Source organism: Amphiura filiformis, chromosome 4, assembly GCF_039555335.1.
Source record: "Amphiura filiformis chromosome 4, Afil_fr2py, whole genome shotgun sequence".
NCBI classification, from domain to species: domain Eukaryota; kingdom Metazoa; phylum Echinodermata; class Ophiuroidea; order Amphilepidida; family Amphiuridae; genus Amphiura; species Amphiura filiformis.
The window spans coordinates 5,119,345-5,135,310 of NC_092631.1; the positions used below are offsets into that span (position 1 = coordinate 5,119,345).

General features: G+C 36.7%; 1 protein-coding gene across 1 annotated transcript in view; it reads right to left on the minus strand.

Moving 5' to 3' along the window:
- Window positions 1-9,345: 9,345 nt before the first annotated feature.
- LOC140150495 (citrate synthase, mitochondrial-like) overlaps window positions 9,346-15,966 on the minus strand; it is a 32,458-nt gene continuing 25,837 nt past the window's right edge. The window contains 4 exon segments of the mRNA XM_072172517.1: window positions 9,346-12,869; window positions 13,567-13,656; window positions 13,658-13,777; window positions 14,411-14,512. Of these exon segments, the coding sequence (XP_072028618.1) occupies window positions 12,708-12,869; window positions 13,567-13,656; window positions 13,658-13,777; window positions 14,411-14,512 (474 nt within the window). The 3' untranslated portion in view covers window positions 9,346-12,707.

Consider the following 15,966-nt stretch of genomic DNA (forward strand, 5'->3'; position numbering starts at 1 on the left):
AATAAAAGCTGTGCTTACCTGATATGCTGAAGTTGCATCAGTTAAACCTTGGGCATGGACAATCCAGACTTGCAAACCAACAACCTGCATTCAGACTATGATCACAAACATGCATGGACAATTAAGACGTACAAACAAACACATAGGCCCTGCCTGCATTCACGCTATTATCTAAAACATACTCATCCAAGGAGACAGTTCTTTAACCCCAATACACTTGTACATTCATAGAATGACCTTTGAATATTTGGGTACAAAAACTCATACTCTGCAACTTGAGGTCAAATTTGGAGCTGTGGTTATTGCATAAGGGTTATTGGAATATTGGACTTTGCCATTGGATGATGTGAGACTAGTTTGGCTCTGTAATCAAATCTATTATTAGTTAATCATTATAAATGTAATTTTAAAATTTGAACTTTGATATTGGTCGCCTGATATCACAAATTTTTTAGATATAAAACCAGTTATGATAATTTATTTGTTTTGCACATAATTATTTTCATCACATATTTGTACGGTACTGTACAAAAATACTAAACATATACATAGGCCTATCTGATCAGCAAACAAGTTAAAGGTCATAGAAAAGTTTGAATCCTGTTTTCTTATCAGCAAACAAGTTACTGATCGCCCCAGTGATATTTGAAGTGAAAGGTCACAAAAAAGATTTGAATCATGTTTTGTTACAAACTGGCAACCTATCAGAACTTGTAGGCCTAAGATTTATTTGTGTTGCACATTAGTGTTTGATGTTTTGAAATGGTTACAGTATGTTGTATTAGGCCTGTATTGTATGTGCACGCAACACAGATTCTTTCAGGGTGTAACCAAATTCAGAACTCTGATTTTGCATCATTGTATTGTTACGAGTCGTAATGACTAAGGCACTCAATACACATTTTCTTAGTTCTCAAATTGTTTTAAAAGGTTGACTATGCAAACTGACTGGCTTACAGGTACCTCTCTTTGAAGGCACATTGCCTATAAACACATTAGAAAGCCTACAACTTTCTTGATAAAATCTGCCACAAGAAACTCTTGCTTCTCTCTTTTATACGAAAGTAGTAAAACTGGAAATTCCCATTCCAAGAAAAGCTAATTCTGACACATTCACCTTATTATAGCCACAGGGATTATTTATAATCTGATGCAATACAATGCTGACATTTGTTTTTATCTTAAACCTCAAAGAAGTGTGGCAAAATGCAGTTTTTTTTTTCGTTGTATGTCATATCATTATATCATATCAGATCATGTTATATTAAAACATTTGCTTAGACTTGGTTTGATATCACATCATCTATTCATTATGTCATATCATACATGTCATATTATATTTAGAGATTAAAGGTATATTTCATTGTCCATCTATAGTAAAGGAATAAAACCAGAGATCTAATATAAAAACATAAATTTTACTCTAATTAGAGCACTTCATGTGTATTACAATCATGCAAAAAGTAGAAATTCTACAAACACCGAGTGCATCGCTGTGGAGCAAATCACACATTATGGCTTTTATGTCTCAGCATCCTCTTTTTATGACATTTTTCAGTAGATATCAAGGAAAAAACTTATGCCCTGTCCATCTGCACTCATTTACTCCCAAGACATCAAAGCCATAATGTGTTATATACAATACATCATTAATGTCTTGGTCCGTTCCACAACTAGAATAAAAGACATCAAAATAAAATTTGTAATTTATTGTTTACTTTTTATTTACCAGTTTGCAGTGTCCGAAATAAGGAAAATCTGGAGGTTATCCCGAGGATAACGAAAGCATAAATTCTGCTTGTCCTCAATACATTTTGGTTGTCCCCATAATGTGTCATATACTTTTGGAGGTAAAATATAGTGATTGTCCAGGGGATAAGTATAGCTCAATATGGTTGTCCCCAGTGATTTTTGGACAAGAGGACAAGAGGATAAGTACTTATTTCGAACACTGCCAGTTTGCCTCCACTTGTTACCAAATATAAATGATAGAAATTAACATAATTATTATTACCATCTAAACAGAATAAAAGGGCCGGGGTAATTTTCAACAATAAATTTTTCACGCTACATATCATATCACATTCACACTTGTGTCACCATTTTTTTTAGAATTTTGTTTAATTTAAGGGGGTACTACACCCCTGGCTAATTTGGTGCCTATTTTTGCATTTTTCTAAAAAATTATAGCGCATTTGATACAAGTAAGATAATAATTATAGAGGCAAGGACTACAACTACTGCTCTGAAAATTTAGCAACTCAAGGCAAGTAGTTATTGATTTATTGATTAAATACTGGTTTTCCCTCATTTTTGACTGTAACCCCACAACTGTTGTCTGTGCTGAAATAAAATTTCCAGTGCAGTAGTTGTAGTCCTTGCCCCTATAATATACATATCTTACTTGTCACCAATGCGCTATAATTTTTGAAAAAATAGGCACAAATTTGGGCAGGGGTGTAGTACCCCCTTAATTTTACACATACTTCACCCAGTTTTTATTTGCCACAAGTTAAGCCTAGGAGGGACAAATAAATTCACAGCATACAGATGTCCACATTACAGTAACAACATAAGGCATATTACAGTTGAAAGAACTGCTATTCCAGTTGAAATCCATACACCCAGTGGCGGCACCAGGAATTTTGTTCGAGGGGGGGCAAAGTAAATTTCAGGGTGGGCAAAATCAACAAATTTTGCACAAAAATACCACAAAAAGCGGAAATGTTCACATTTTTGGGTTTTTACTGGGGGAAACAGGGGGGCAAAAGTTCTGACTGGGGGGATTTTCCCCCTCATGCCCCCCACTGCATACACCCCCTATGGAAGACACGACCTTTATCTCCCACACAGGTCAGGGGTGTAGATTTCCAGGGCCGGATTTACCTTTTGGAGGCCCTGGGCCAGGCTAAAATTTGGACAGAACATTGCGCACAAAGCGCGTGAAAAAAATTCAATTTCAGACAATTTTAGTCCAAAATGAGATGAATTTTCCAATATAAAGGCCAGTGCACTCGAAGCGCGCAAAAGTTTGCTATTTTACTATATTTTGGTCCAAAATATGGTGTTTTGGGGCTAAAAAGGAACATGCACAGGGCAATTTGGGGGCCCCCAAATTTTGGGTGCCCTGGACCCGGGCCCATCTGGCCTGGTAAATCCAGCCCTGTAGATTTCAATTGGACTCACCCATTCAGTTAACCCCATTTGAAACTCACACTCCCTGTATGAAAGATTAAGGTCATGTCATCCATAGAGTGTATGGATTTCAACTGAAATAGCCCATTCTGATTGAAATTCAAAACAAATATTTCAAATATTGGACAAATGTTTTTAAAACAGTGCTCAGATAAGGTAGCAGTTACCAGTAATTAGCCCGTATTGTTTGTAATAAACGCCCCCCCCTCCAATTTTTTTCCATGCTATATCGTGTGAGTAAGTAAGCTTAAAACTGGCATCAGTCAGTCAGTCTTCTGGATCTGGATAAGGTTGAGTCGGCAGCTTCAACTAGCATGACTAGCAATAGCGTAAGTCGTACTATCGCCAACTTTCATCATGGACGATCGGTAAATTGCATGGACAAAACCTATTAAAGTATTATAACTCACACTTCCATCCATTCCATTGCCTAATTATGGTAGAATTTCACCAGATTCTTGCTTGATGATGCACGTATGTGTGTAATTTTGATGTATTTACCACGAAAATGATATTTGATGTTATTTATTTTCCATGGGCGTCGCCATTAGTGTAGCTGTAAATCCCTCCTTTCTACAGGAGCACCATCGGGAAATTTAACCCAATTTTAAAGGGGCACTTCGTGATCCACAGTCTCATCCCCCACTTTTCTCAAAAAAAGTTGAGATTTTTATATCACTGGAATACTCTGGCTACATAATGTTTATGTACAAAATATTTCTTGCAGATTAATTCGTTTAGCAAAGATATCATAAAATTTTAATTTAGTTCTGGTGCACCAGAACGAAATTACAACGTATTGTCTATGGAGCCGTGTAATACACATAATCATGCATAACTCGCAAACGCAAAATCGGAATCAACTGAAATTTTGGGAATATGGTTTTTTCGTGGATATGCATGTACTGAAAAATGTCATAAAAAGAGGATGCTAGGATCACGAAATACTCCTTTAAGGTTAGCCGAGAGTTTTTCATGCGCTGGATTTCAGAGGGCGTAAGTTCATAACAGAAACAGCCATGCAGAAAATGAACAAGCGTGCGGGACGTGAGGCCTACTTACAATAGAATATCGAACCACGGTCAAGACATGAAAAGCGGGATGAAAAGGCTATGAAACTTGGCTCAGCTCGTGCCCGGAGCTCATGATTGGGGAGGGGGGTGTCATGAGGGCGGCATGCGGGTTGGATGCCGGGGGCACAAGCCGTTTTGCAATATTTTCATAAGGATTTTATAAATTTTAAAATTGATTGGGGGCACTTCGTCAAGCTACGCCCTGGAAAATATGTTGATTTTGAATTTATAGCCTTGATATCTTTGATTAAATAAATCTATGCTGCTATTCCCCTGATTACAATGTAATAGGGTACAACAATAAACATCAACAATCAAAAAGCAATTATTTGTCAATCGAATTTGGGAAGAATACTTAGTATTCAACAAGACAGACTTAGCAGGCCTACAAATTTCTGAATTATATAAAGTGAAAAACAATCAATCACAATTCACTGCAGTCAGCGAATCAATCAAATAAAACTAAAAAGAAAGGAGCAAGAAAGAATGATAAAGAAATAGTGAAAAAGAGAAAGAAAGAGAGAGAAAGAAAAGAACAAAAAAGAAAGAAAGAAAGAAAGAAATTAAAACAAAAGAAATGAAAAAAGAAAAGTAGAAAGAAAGGAAGTAAAAATGAGAAAAGAGAATAAAAAAAGAAAATTCAGCCACACAGGGATTCGAACCCACAAAAATAGTTCATAACAGATTCCCAGTCCAATGCTTTATCCACTCGGCCATACATCAACTTACGCAATTGCTTATTCTCGAAGCGCATAAGTAACTATAATTGGATGCAATTACTTGATTACAATCGCGTCCGCACAATGGCTCTTAGAATAAACACGCATGTCGGCGCTGAAATTTTGAACGAACTGATGGAGGAAAAACCTCGTTTTTTGCAATTACTAGCTTCAATTTGGAGTGAAAATCAAATGGGATAGCAATTGGCAGAATGTTGAGAAATAATGTGGGTATTCAGATGTCTAAATTAACGTCCCGTAATCAAGATATCGATAATTTGATAATATATTGTACACATATCACACCTGGCAGCTATTACAGATGGGGCCAGCTTGCACTACATAAACCTTCGATATAAACCTCATGGTTTTCATACAAAATCTTATGTAGATGAAGATTTAAAACTTAATTTTATCAAATCATTTTGGCATATAATGCAGCCCATACACATTCAATTTTATTGGGCAATATTTTTAAGACCCTAGATAGAAAATATACCATTGTACATTGTACACACAATCATTAATAGTGCACAATGGTAGATTTTGTATCTAAGGTCTTTGATATTGCCCAATAAAATTGAATGTGTATGGGCCGCATACGTTACATAGATCATATTTTACATCTTACTATCATATTATATCATATCATAAAGAGAGAATCATATTTCAACAATAATAACTGCATGCTATCTGGTTTGAGGTCATTGCGTGAAACTGGAGGGGTTTGTTTTGGGCCGAGGTAATTTAATACCGAGGCCCAACACAAATCCCAACAATATCACACAATTACAGTAAAACAGATATAAGTTATTATTGTCATTCATTACCACCATTTTACAAATTTGTTTCATTAGAAAATAACCTATCAACAAGTATGCAAGCTTACTCGCAGTGATTATGATTACACGTGCTTGTTTGCACAGTGTTAACAAACGATCCACAAATGATATTGAGTGAGTAGTCTGAGTACTATATACTTTTGGACCAAAACTTATTGTCATTTGCTAATACTGATTATTGTTTGCTATAGAAAACATAATATGTAGTATGATACACAGCAGAATTTGGATGTTGACTATATCGATGGATATACCTGCAATAGCTGCTGTATGTCCTATTGTTAGATGTGCAAAACACATGGAATGCAGAAAATGTCAAATGTCTTTATGGCAGCTATTACAGAAATAGCTGCCTGGTGTCATATATGTCAGATATGTACAATATAGAATGCAGAAATGTCAAATGTCTATAGAGCTGCTATTGCAGAATTCAGATTGAGCTTCCTAACATCAATATTTATGTTGCACTAAGATATAGGCCTATATTGTATTTTACAAAGTTCTAAATATATTTACAAAATTCAACTTGTAATATGTACAGAATCACTTCCTACCTTGAAAAATGAAAATTGATCATAATCAAAAATTAATTAAATTCCATTTGATTTAGTGATTTAATGGCGGAACCCCTTTGGTCGAAACAATGGTACCACTTTTATGAATAGCCTGTCGCAACTTCTAATCGGCATCAAACGAACAAAGCATTATATAATCTATTGCGACTCTATTTCTTTTAAAAGCTCTTTGATTGTGCATGTCTAACAAATGATGCCAGTGTTGCCTGCTTCCGTGTTACGCAACAGACTAAAAATGTGTTTGTCTCTCACCTTCATCAAACGATTGGCAGTCAAAAATGTGATGCTGGGACTTTCCTCGTTGGCTACTGGTCGGTATCTCTTTAGTTTATGCAACACCCACACTTGAGTTTGACAGACTGCTGAATATCGATTTGCCACTGTTAAATTCATGTTATGCATAAATTCTCTTGAAATATGCCGCCCTCTTTCGCTTATAATGCTAAACTAGACTTAGCTGTGGTCTAAGACCACGAACACAGCCGTGTTTTGACCCCTTAATGACCGTTGACCCAAAAATATATGAAAACCCCATAGACATTGGCTAATGTCAATGTATGCGATGCACGTGGCATTACTTTGCCATGTTATTTATGGCAGAAGGGGCATTTTGAAGGTTTTTCAGTATCAGACCGGAAGTGACCCCTTAATGACCTTTGACCCCAAATCTGTGTACACCCCATAGACACTGGGTAATAACAATGCATGTGTGTAAGTGGCATCACTGCCCTACGTAATTTGTGGGAGAAGGTGCATTTTAAAAGTATTTCGTTTTATACCGGAAATGACCCCTTAATGACCTTTGACCCCAAATAAAAAAATACCATATATACATTGGGTAAACACAATTCATGTGTGAACATACCATCACTCTCCTATGTTTTTCTTAGCTAATAAAATTTTTTGAAGATATTTCGATTTATACCGGAAGTGACACCTTAATGACCTTTGACCCCAAATCTGTGTACACCCCATAGACACTGGGTAACAACAATGCATGTGTGTAAGTGGCATCACTGTCCACGTAATTTGTGGGAGAAGATGCATTTTAAAGGTTTTTCATTTTATACCGGAAATGACCCCTTAATGACCTTTGACCCCAAATAAAAAATACCATATATACATTGGGTAAACACAATTCATGTGTGAACATACCATCACTCTCCTGTGGTTTTCTTAGCTAATAAAATGTTTTGAAGATATTTCAATTTATACCGGAAGTGACCCCTTAATGACCTTTGACCCAAAATCTGTGTACACCACATTGACACTGGGTAACAACAATGCATGTGTGCAAGTGGTGTCACTGTCCCACGTAATTTGTGGGAGAAGATGCATTTTAAAGGTATTTCGTTTTATACCGGAAGTGACCCCTTAATGACCTTTTGACCCCAAATAAAAAAATACCACATATACATTGGGTAACTGCAACTCATATGTGAACATACCGTTACTGTCCTATGTTTTCCTTAGCTAATAAAAAAATTTGAAGGTATTCCATTTTATGCGGAAGTGACCCCTTAATGACCTTTGACCCCAAATCTGTGTACACCACATAGACACTGGGTAATTATAATGCATGTGTGCAAGTGGCGTCACTGTCCTACGTAATTTGTAGGAGAAGATGCATTTTGAGCTAAAATCATGTTTTTGACCTCTGTGACCCCTGTGTGACCTTTGACCCCACGAGTTTCATGTGACATGTAGGGGCACGGTCAATGATCATTGTGACCAAGTTAGGTCAAAATCGATGTAAGCATGTGCTAGAGCAAATTTAATGGTCGACAGAAGAAAGAAGAAAGAAAGAAAGAAGAACCTGTAAGAAAAAAGACACAGCCGTGACTAACGTCACGGCTGTGTAATCACTGTTAAATAATTGATATGCTGCCCTCAGGATTTAAATCACTTATCAACTGTTCACCAATTCAAGAGAATTCATTTAATGAGACGGATCGATATTCAGCAGTATGCCAAACTCATTACACTATACACACACATGCATAGAAGTTCCTAATCTTATTGACACACAAAAATAACAATCACCCATTTCAAAATGTTCATTTCAGAAAATTTATTACCAAATTCCATCAATGTAGTAGGTTCATCAGCCAACACAACAACCATATATATCTCTTTTTTTTTCTTATTTTACATTTTTTGTCATGTACATTTACAATCAACTGTATGTACAATATTTTATTCAAAAAATGCTATGCCTCAGGAGAATATGGGAATTTAAGGGATTCAAAATGGGAAAAAATATAGGTTTTGTATTATATGCAAAAAGAATCAAGCACTTAACTTCAAACATAAAGCATTAGAGATCTGCAATTCAGGATTTTTTTATATTAATTTGCATATTTTTAATAAACTGAGCAAATTTGGTCATTTTTACACAGGCAAATGAAGAATGTAGTCGAAGAAGTGTCGCCTTTAAATAGTTCCGTAAAGAGAATAGTCTAATATTTACCCATTTTATTTTCTATATGTCGCTAATATTAAAGTTTTCAAATATACTTTTATGTATAAATGAAAAAGATGCAAAAACTTAATACCTTGAGTTTCAAACCAAGAGTGAAGGTTCTCTCGGATCCACATCTTTTTCTTAAAGAGGAACAAACGTTGACCAGTCCAACTTTAAGAAAGTCAGGAATGTCTGTGGTAAAGTTGTAGCAATATACCTACCACACAGCAAGAAATCTCAAACTCAGATAATATCCCATGCATGATGCACTAGGACTTTACACATATTCTGCATAAATATAAGTTTACACCACCTGCTCTCGAAGGTCACCTCAGAATCAATTTGCATTGTGGGATATGGTGCAATAAAATCTGTGTCTTGTGGGTGAATGTCACTAATCTCTCCTCATAAAAATAATGTTACTGGATTAAATGGACTTAAACATGCTACATTTCCAGATGTGTTGGTTCCTCTTTAAGAACTAAGTTTTGCACTTGGACACTTCTTCAACTACATTATGTGATGCGATCAATTAAAATCAGTCGGAACTCAGAAATAATAAATTTTCAGTTTCTTATATGAGAGTAAAAAGCATTTACAAAGCTGCATTTTGCAGAAAACCCTATTTAAATTGAACACCCAGTTCCAAAGATATGAGTAATTAAAGAGTTTGCAAAACAAAAGGAACTAATTCCTTTGTTTGGCTATATCTCAAAATCAATATTTCCGAGTTCCGACTGATTTTGCTTGATCGCATCACATAATAGGCTTCAATTTATTTAATTTTGATGTGGTGGTAAAAAAGTACAGCTGCTTATGAACTTAAGGCCTTTATACTACAGTATTACTACTACTTCCTGGTAACAGACAAGTAATAATTGAGTGTCTACTAATTGTGACTTTCCTGCAAGCCTTATTACGCTCATTTAAAGCACGATAATGAATGTAATGATAATTTCTAGAACAAATATCTGACAAGAGAATTTTTAAGGTCACATTTTGACAAGACAATTTCTAGAAAAAACACCTAAGAATGCAAACAAAAAATATACCAATAAGATTCCTGTGTATATTTTTGCACAATTTAGTGGCTCAATCTTCATTTTTTTTGGTAATATTGCACAAACCAGTTACCTATTTTCTAAAAACTTAGGCGTATCATGTCTTAAATTTTAAGCTTGAGCTAGCAGTAAAAATCTCCGCCATATCATTTCTGCAGACACCGTAAGTGCAAGATATAACACAAAGCAAAGAAAAAAATAGTTAAGATAAAATGGCTATTATGAGTATATTCCCAAACTTCATCACCCCATTATATTGGCCAGAACATTTTCATAAATCTGTTTTTATTCCACCATTTCCATGATGCCCCACACAATATGTACATAATCATATAATCAGAGCACGACGACACTCTGCCAATTGAGCCACAGAGGCACACTGAAGAAGAGTGCCTCTCTAGCTCAATGTGTGCCTCTGTGGCTCTCCAGTGTGCCTCTGTGGCTCAATTGGCAGAGCGTCATGCTAGTAATATGAAAGTTGTCGGTTCGAATCCGCCCAGATGCACTGGTTTTTTTCAACGTTTATGTGCGCTGGCTGCTCTGGGCAAAGATTAAAATTTGTTCATCTTATCAACCCAGAGAACTAAGTATATAATTTTCATAATGAATACATGGCAGTTCAATCGTGCTTGCCACCATAAGCTCAAATTGGGCTATTGCAGTTGAAATCCATACCTCATATGGAAGACATGACCTTAATTTCACACGCAGGGGTGTAAATTTTAAATGGAATCATTCATTCCGGTAACCCCATTTGAAATTCACATGCCCTGTGTGGGAGGGTGATTAAGGTCATGTCTTCCATTTAGGGTGTACATATTTAACTGGAATAGAACAATATCATCATAATATCCTACACCTTGGCTTAAACCAGAAGTAACCAGCTCAGAAATTACTTTCCCCCAACCCCAATCCACTTTAGAAAGACTCGCATCCATGCTTCAGTTTGAATTCTCTTACCTCAAAGATAACACAAAACCAATCCACTACACACAGAATATATGCAGTGACTCAAATAAACAACACTACAGTAATTCTCCTCTGTTTAAGGACAAAAAGAAATTGCTGAGTAAAATAATTTACGAGAAAAATGCATTATTTAGAAAATTAATTCCTAAATATCTTGGAGGGAATTATCAAGTACATGTGTAGATACTTTTATCCCGTATATTGTTTTCTGCGGTAGGTGGGTACGCATTTTATAAATATTGATTATAATGTCCCCTTCTAAATTCTTTATGCCATTATACAAAGCTCTACATTTATTAGGCATATTGCTAAATTTCTAACCCCATCCTCCCATTGATTCAAAAGCATGCTACTTGCATAGAGGTCAAATTGGGTATTAGGGAAATGTTTTTGTTTTTAGATTTCACTTTCAAATGAAACAATAATATACAAATCATAAAGATATACATCATATTATAACACAACTATTTGAAACTAAACTTATTAACGATCAAATCATATCAGCACCAGATGATTAATTTTATTACTTTCCGGTTTGTTTGTGTCTTTTTTTCTGTTCTATTTGAATACATGTATGAGAGATTATTATGCTGAACAAACCACACCCTTTTCAAATATGTCAAGCTAACAAACCTCATCCTTAGCGGGTATCGTCCATTGGTCCCACCACCCTATAATTTGGTTCACTTCAAGTTCGGTAGTGACGTCAATGGTTTTTCGCGGTTGCACCACAATCGTGCCAACAAACCGCCTCTGTACGCGTGTGTGCACACTCAGCACGTTAAACTTTACGCGCGATACGATACTGCGGCGAGTAAAACACGCACATACGTCACTACCAAACTTGAAGTGAACCAAATTATAGTCTGAAGGTTGCTATTCAAAAGTTGTCATTCTGATGTTTCCATAGTCCAAATATAGGCTCATATAATGAGGAAATTACTGTATTCAGATTTTCAAACTTTTGGAAAAATAAGCCTTTGAACAATTAACAGGTTGTCAAATATTTTGTAAGCTAGTTCTCAAGGACAATGATGGAACCCTAAAAATACCCAATACAATGTGACAGAAAGAAAGTAAGATGAAACCAGAGTGATGGACGACTTTCCCATACAATCTGGAAGGCCTAAATCATTACCACTGTTTTTTGCAAATCAGAAGAAAATCACTTAAAATAATACTTTTTTTTACGCGAGGCTGGTAGATACCTTCTCTTACCAATTCAAACTGCCATATAAATATCATACTTTCATCTGAACAATATATTTCCATTAATAAATCTCCTGTGCTAAGATATCTACACTATGAAAGTCCTCCTTATAGCTGGAAGGCAAGCATAAATGGGCTATTCAAGTTGAAATCCATCCACCCCTTATGGAAGACATGACCTTAATCTCCTACAGAGGGGTGTAAATTTTGAATGGAATCACCCATTCAGGTAATTCCACTTGAAATTCACACTCCCTGTGTGGGAGATTGAGGTTTTAAATGGAATCACCCATTCAGGTAATTCCATTTGAAATTCACACTCCCTGTGTGGGAGATTGAGGTCATGTCTTCCATATGGGGTGTATGGATTTCAACTGGAATAGTCCAATGCTGAACTAAAAAGCATTTGCAATAGAACCCCTCTCAAGGGAGTTTGGAATATTCATTTTTTTAAACATATTAAAAAGAGGGGAAAGATATCCTAGCATGTGGTACCATGAACAATAAATTATTCCATTTCATGGATAGAGTTCTACTCAATGTTTTGTTGCCGTGATGCTGATATGTAAACCCCCAACACACCTGAATTATTCCCACAAACTATGCTCCTACGAGTTTCTTGAGACCCTTGGTGCTCATGGATTTGGGTCGTTCAAGAGGAAGACCCAGAGCTCTGTCCCAGACGAGAGAGGCGAGGACACCCAATGCCCTTGAGACTCCAAAGAGAACGGTGTAGTAGCTCATTTCTGTCATGCCGTAGTGCTGGAATGAAAAATAAATGCAGATGGATTAATATTAATATTCAAGTCACTGATGATACAAGATGTAACTGACCATCCTATTACTGTCCAACAGAAAGAAGACTACTCAACATACTACCAGGAGCAAGTTTTAAAAAGTGGTAGCCTGCTCCAACCATAATCCTAACCCTGAACCTAATCTCTTAATCCCAACTCTTATTCTGACCCTAGCCTATAAACTCGATCACTTCAGGTGGCGGGAGTTATCCTCAAGTCTTGCATGTTATGCATGATTTGCCTGCATTGTTTACATTTGAAATTTGAGAAGTGAAACATTTGAAGGAAGTAAGGTTGAGTGACCACTTATATGGAAGCACCCGTGGCCAAGTGGTTTAAAATGCAGGTATTCCAAACCCGAGGTCCTGGGTTCAATTCCCAGCCATGATTACTTTTCTTGTCCCTGTTCCCTCTAATATATGTTACAACAGCGAAACTTGATACCTTATACAATTTCAAACGATTTGAGCTAGATCTAAAAACATAGAATATGGTTTTTTTTTCTAGAAAGAAGTAAACATTATTCATCTGGTGTTGCATAATTAAACAACTTCCTTCATCTGCATGTCAAGAAATTGTACTTTTCCTCAAACCATATTTTGTACAACACCTTTTTCACAAACCAGATGCAAATATCTTACTTGGTCACTGTTGTTACTTACTTGTAAAAGCACTCCGCTGTGTGCATCCACATTGGGCCATGGGTTCTTGGCTTTGCCATGCTCCAGCAAGACATCGGGTACTACATCGTGAGAGCTGAGCTACTAACTTGAACATGGGGTCTGTGGGCAGATGTTTCAGCGCAAACTCTCTCTGGCACATGTAACGTGGATCCGTCTTACGTAGTACGGCATGACCGTAGCCAGGTACAACCTGCATGTGAGCAAAAATAACAGAAACTGTCAACTTTCCATTGTATTCAAGGTCAAGCAACAGACCTTTAGACAGAGTATTATGCTAAATGTAGGTTTTGCCATTTTAAAATATTGGTTTAAAACAAAATGTTATGTTCAGTGTGTTTCTTGCTTTGTTGGATTATTTTCTGGAGATCAACTCTGGTGCAAGGTATCTTCAGATCCAATCCCAGAGGCGGCAAAAAATAGCAGTTATTCGCTCTCCTATCGCAATATCTGAATTGTGGGGCAGATGCAGTGGACAACAAAGATCTCGCAGTCAGTTCCAATCAGGGTCATGCAAGTCTTTTCATAAACCATGCCTTAAAACTCACTGGAGAACAGTGTCTGAATGCTGAATGACCAGGGGTGAGGAATGATTAATCGTACCAGGAATGCTGAACGCGGAATTCTTACCAGGAATGCTGAATGATTAATCCAGGTTAAATAAGAAAAAACTAGAAACGTCACGGTTTTCGACTGGGATGCCTCCACCCTGATGACCCCAAAATGACCTTGCAATGACCTCTTGGTGACCCTGGGTGACCCCAAAATGACCTTCCAAAAATTTGGCTCTAAATGTTGTCTGTACCCACTAAAACCATTTTCTTACCTGTCCAGATTGTAGTGTATTCCAGATAAATTCTTTCAATTGATCATTTGACACCTCACCACCCAACTGTTCTTGTAATTTAGTTACCCACATAAGTACTTCCTGCAATTCAAAAACACACAATATATTATCAAGTGGTTAATTCATCTGTATATGTGTACATTCATATCAAAACGATGCACTTGTCAGTTGGGCATTGATGCGTTGGGCGATATCGCGCCCTGCGATGTATCGCGATATTAAATCTTTATCGCGATGACGATATGTAGAATTGGTGACAGGCGATATTGGTCTCCCATCCAGCATCTGGCCACGACCGACTTAATGTTCATTACCCATCGTGCAATGCAATTATTTATATAATAACGGAAACCATGCACAATAATGGCGGCGTTTGTGGTGAAATGTCGTAAGTACTGCCGATTGCACTTACAAATATGGCAAGTGTGCAATACGTTAATGGATTCATACTGGTTTTAATAACGTTTCGGATATAAAGAAACCGTTTTCAACGATGGCAGTGGATTGAATAAGTATGTTTTGCATTTGTTTATTTGTACACTTGCTTCACTGCTTGCCACAGCTGCTGAGCCATTTTGTACCCGTATAACAGTGACCTTCTGATATTGATAAAAATATCGTCAGATGGCGATATCATGATATGTTTTGGCCGCGATATGCGAAAGACTGATGATGGTCAAGCCTATTTGTCGGCTGCTACATGTGTCTCATTTTACATAATAGCTAAGAACATATACCAGACTCATCTCAAATGGAGGTCACTTCAAATCACCCCAAGTAAACCTGGTTTTTTTTTTTTTATATCAACATTGCTTTAAATGTCTTTTCTTTTTATAACTTTTGCATTTTGTTTATGTCTTAATACAATATTAATATCATCTACAATGCTAATCATTGTTCCATTTGGGACTTAAGCAGAAAATAAAACATTGTAAAGTGTTTTCTGGAGGATAAAGCCTCTGGACCTTCTCTTCTCAAGATAACAATCTATTTAGGGATTCAATCATGTTTCACAGTTGTTCATCACCATTTAACAACGATGCGTCCGCGTCATCTGTGTGGTTTACTTTGCGACGAGCGAAGTAAACCATGCAGACGCGCCAGACGCGAGTTGTTAATCGGTGATGAACAATGGTGAAACATGATTGAATCCCATTCAACAACGAAAACAAGCTACAGATTGTCTAATTCACATGATTCTTTCATTCGGAATTTCTGTTTGTCATTGCCACTCAACCTTACAAGAAGATTGGTGATTTCTCTGTTGATATCAGCAATAAAACTTAAGAATAAAGCTGAATATATACTAGATCGCTGAGCGATAGCGATTGGTTTTTAGCCAATGAGGTCGAGCATATTTTGTTGTGTTGGGAAAATCGCTCTACATTATTGGTCAAATGCCAATCGCTCGTCATTCAGCGATGGAGTATACATTCAGCTCAAAGCGGTAATGATTTAGTAGCTGCTGCTTCCAACAAAGGGAGTATTTCCGTTATAAGTTCCAGCATGACAAATTTTACGCCTAATGCGTAACC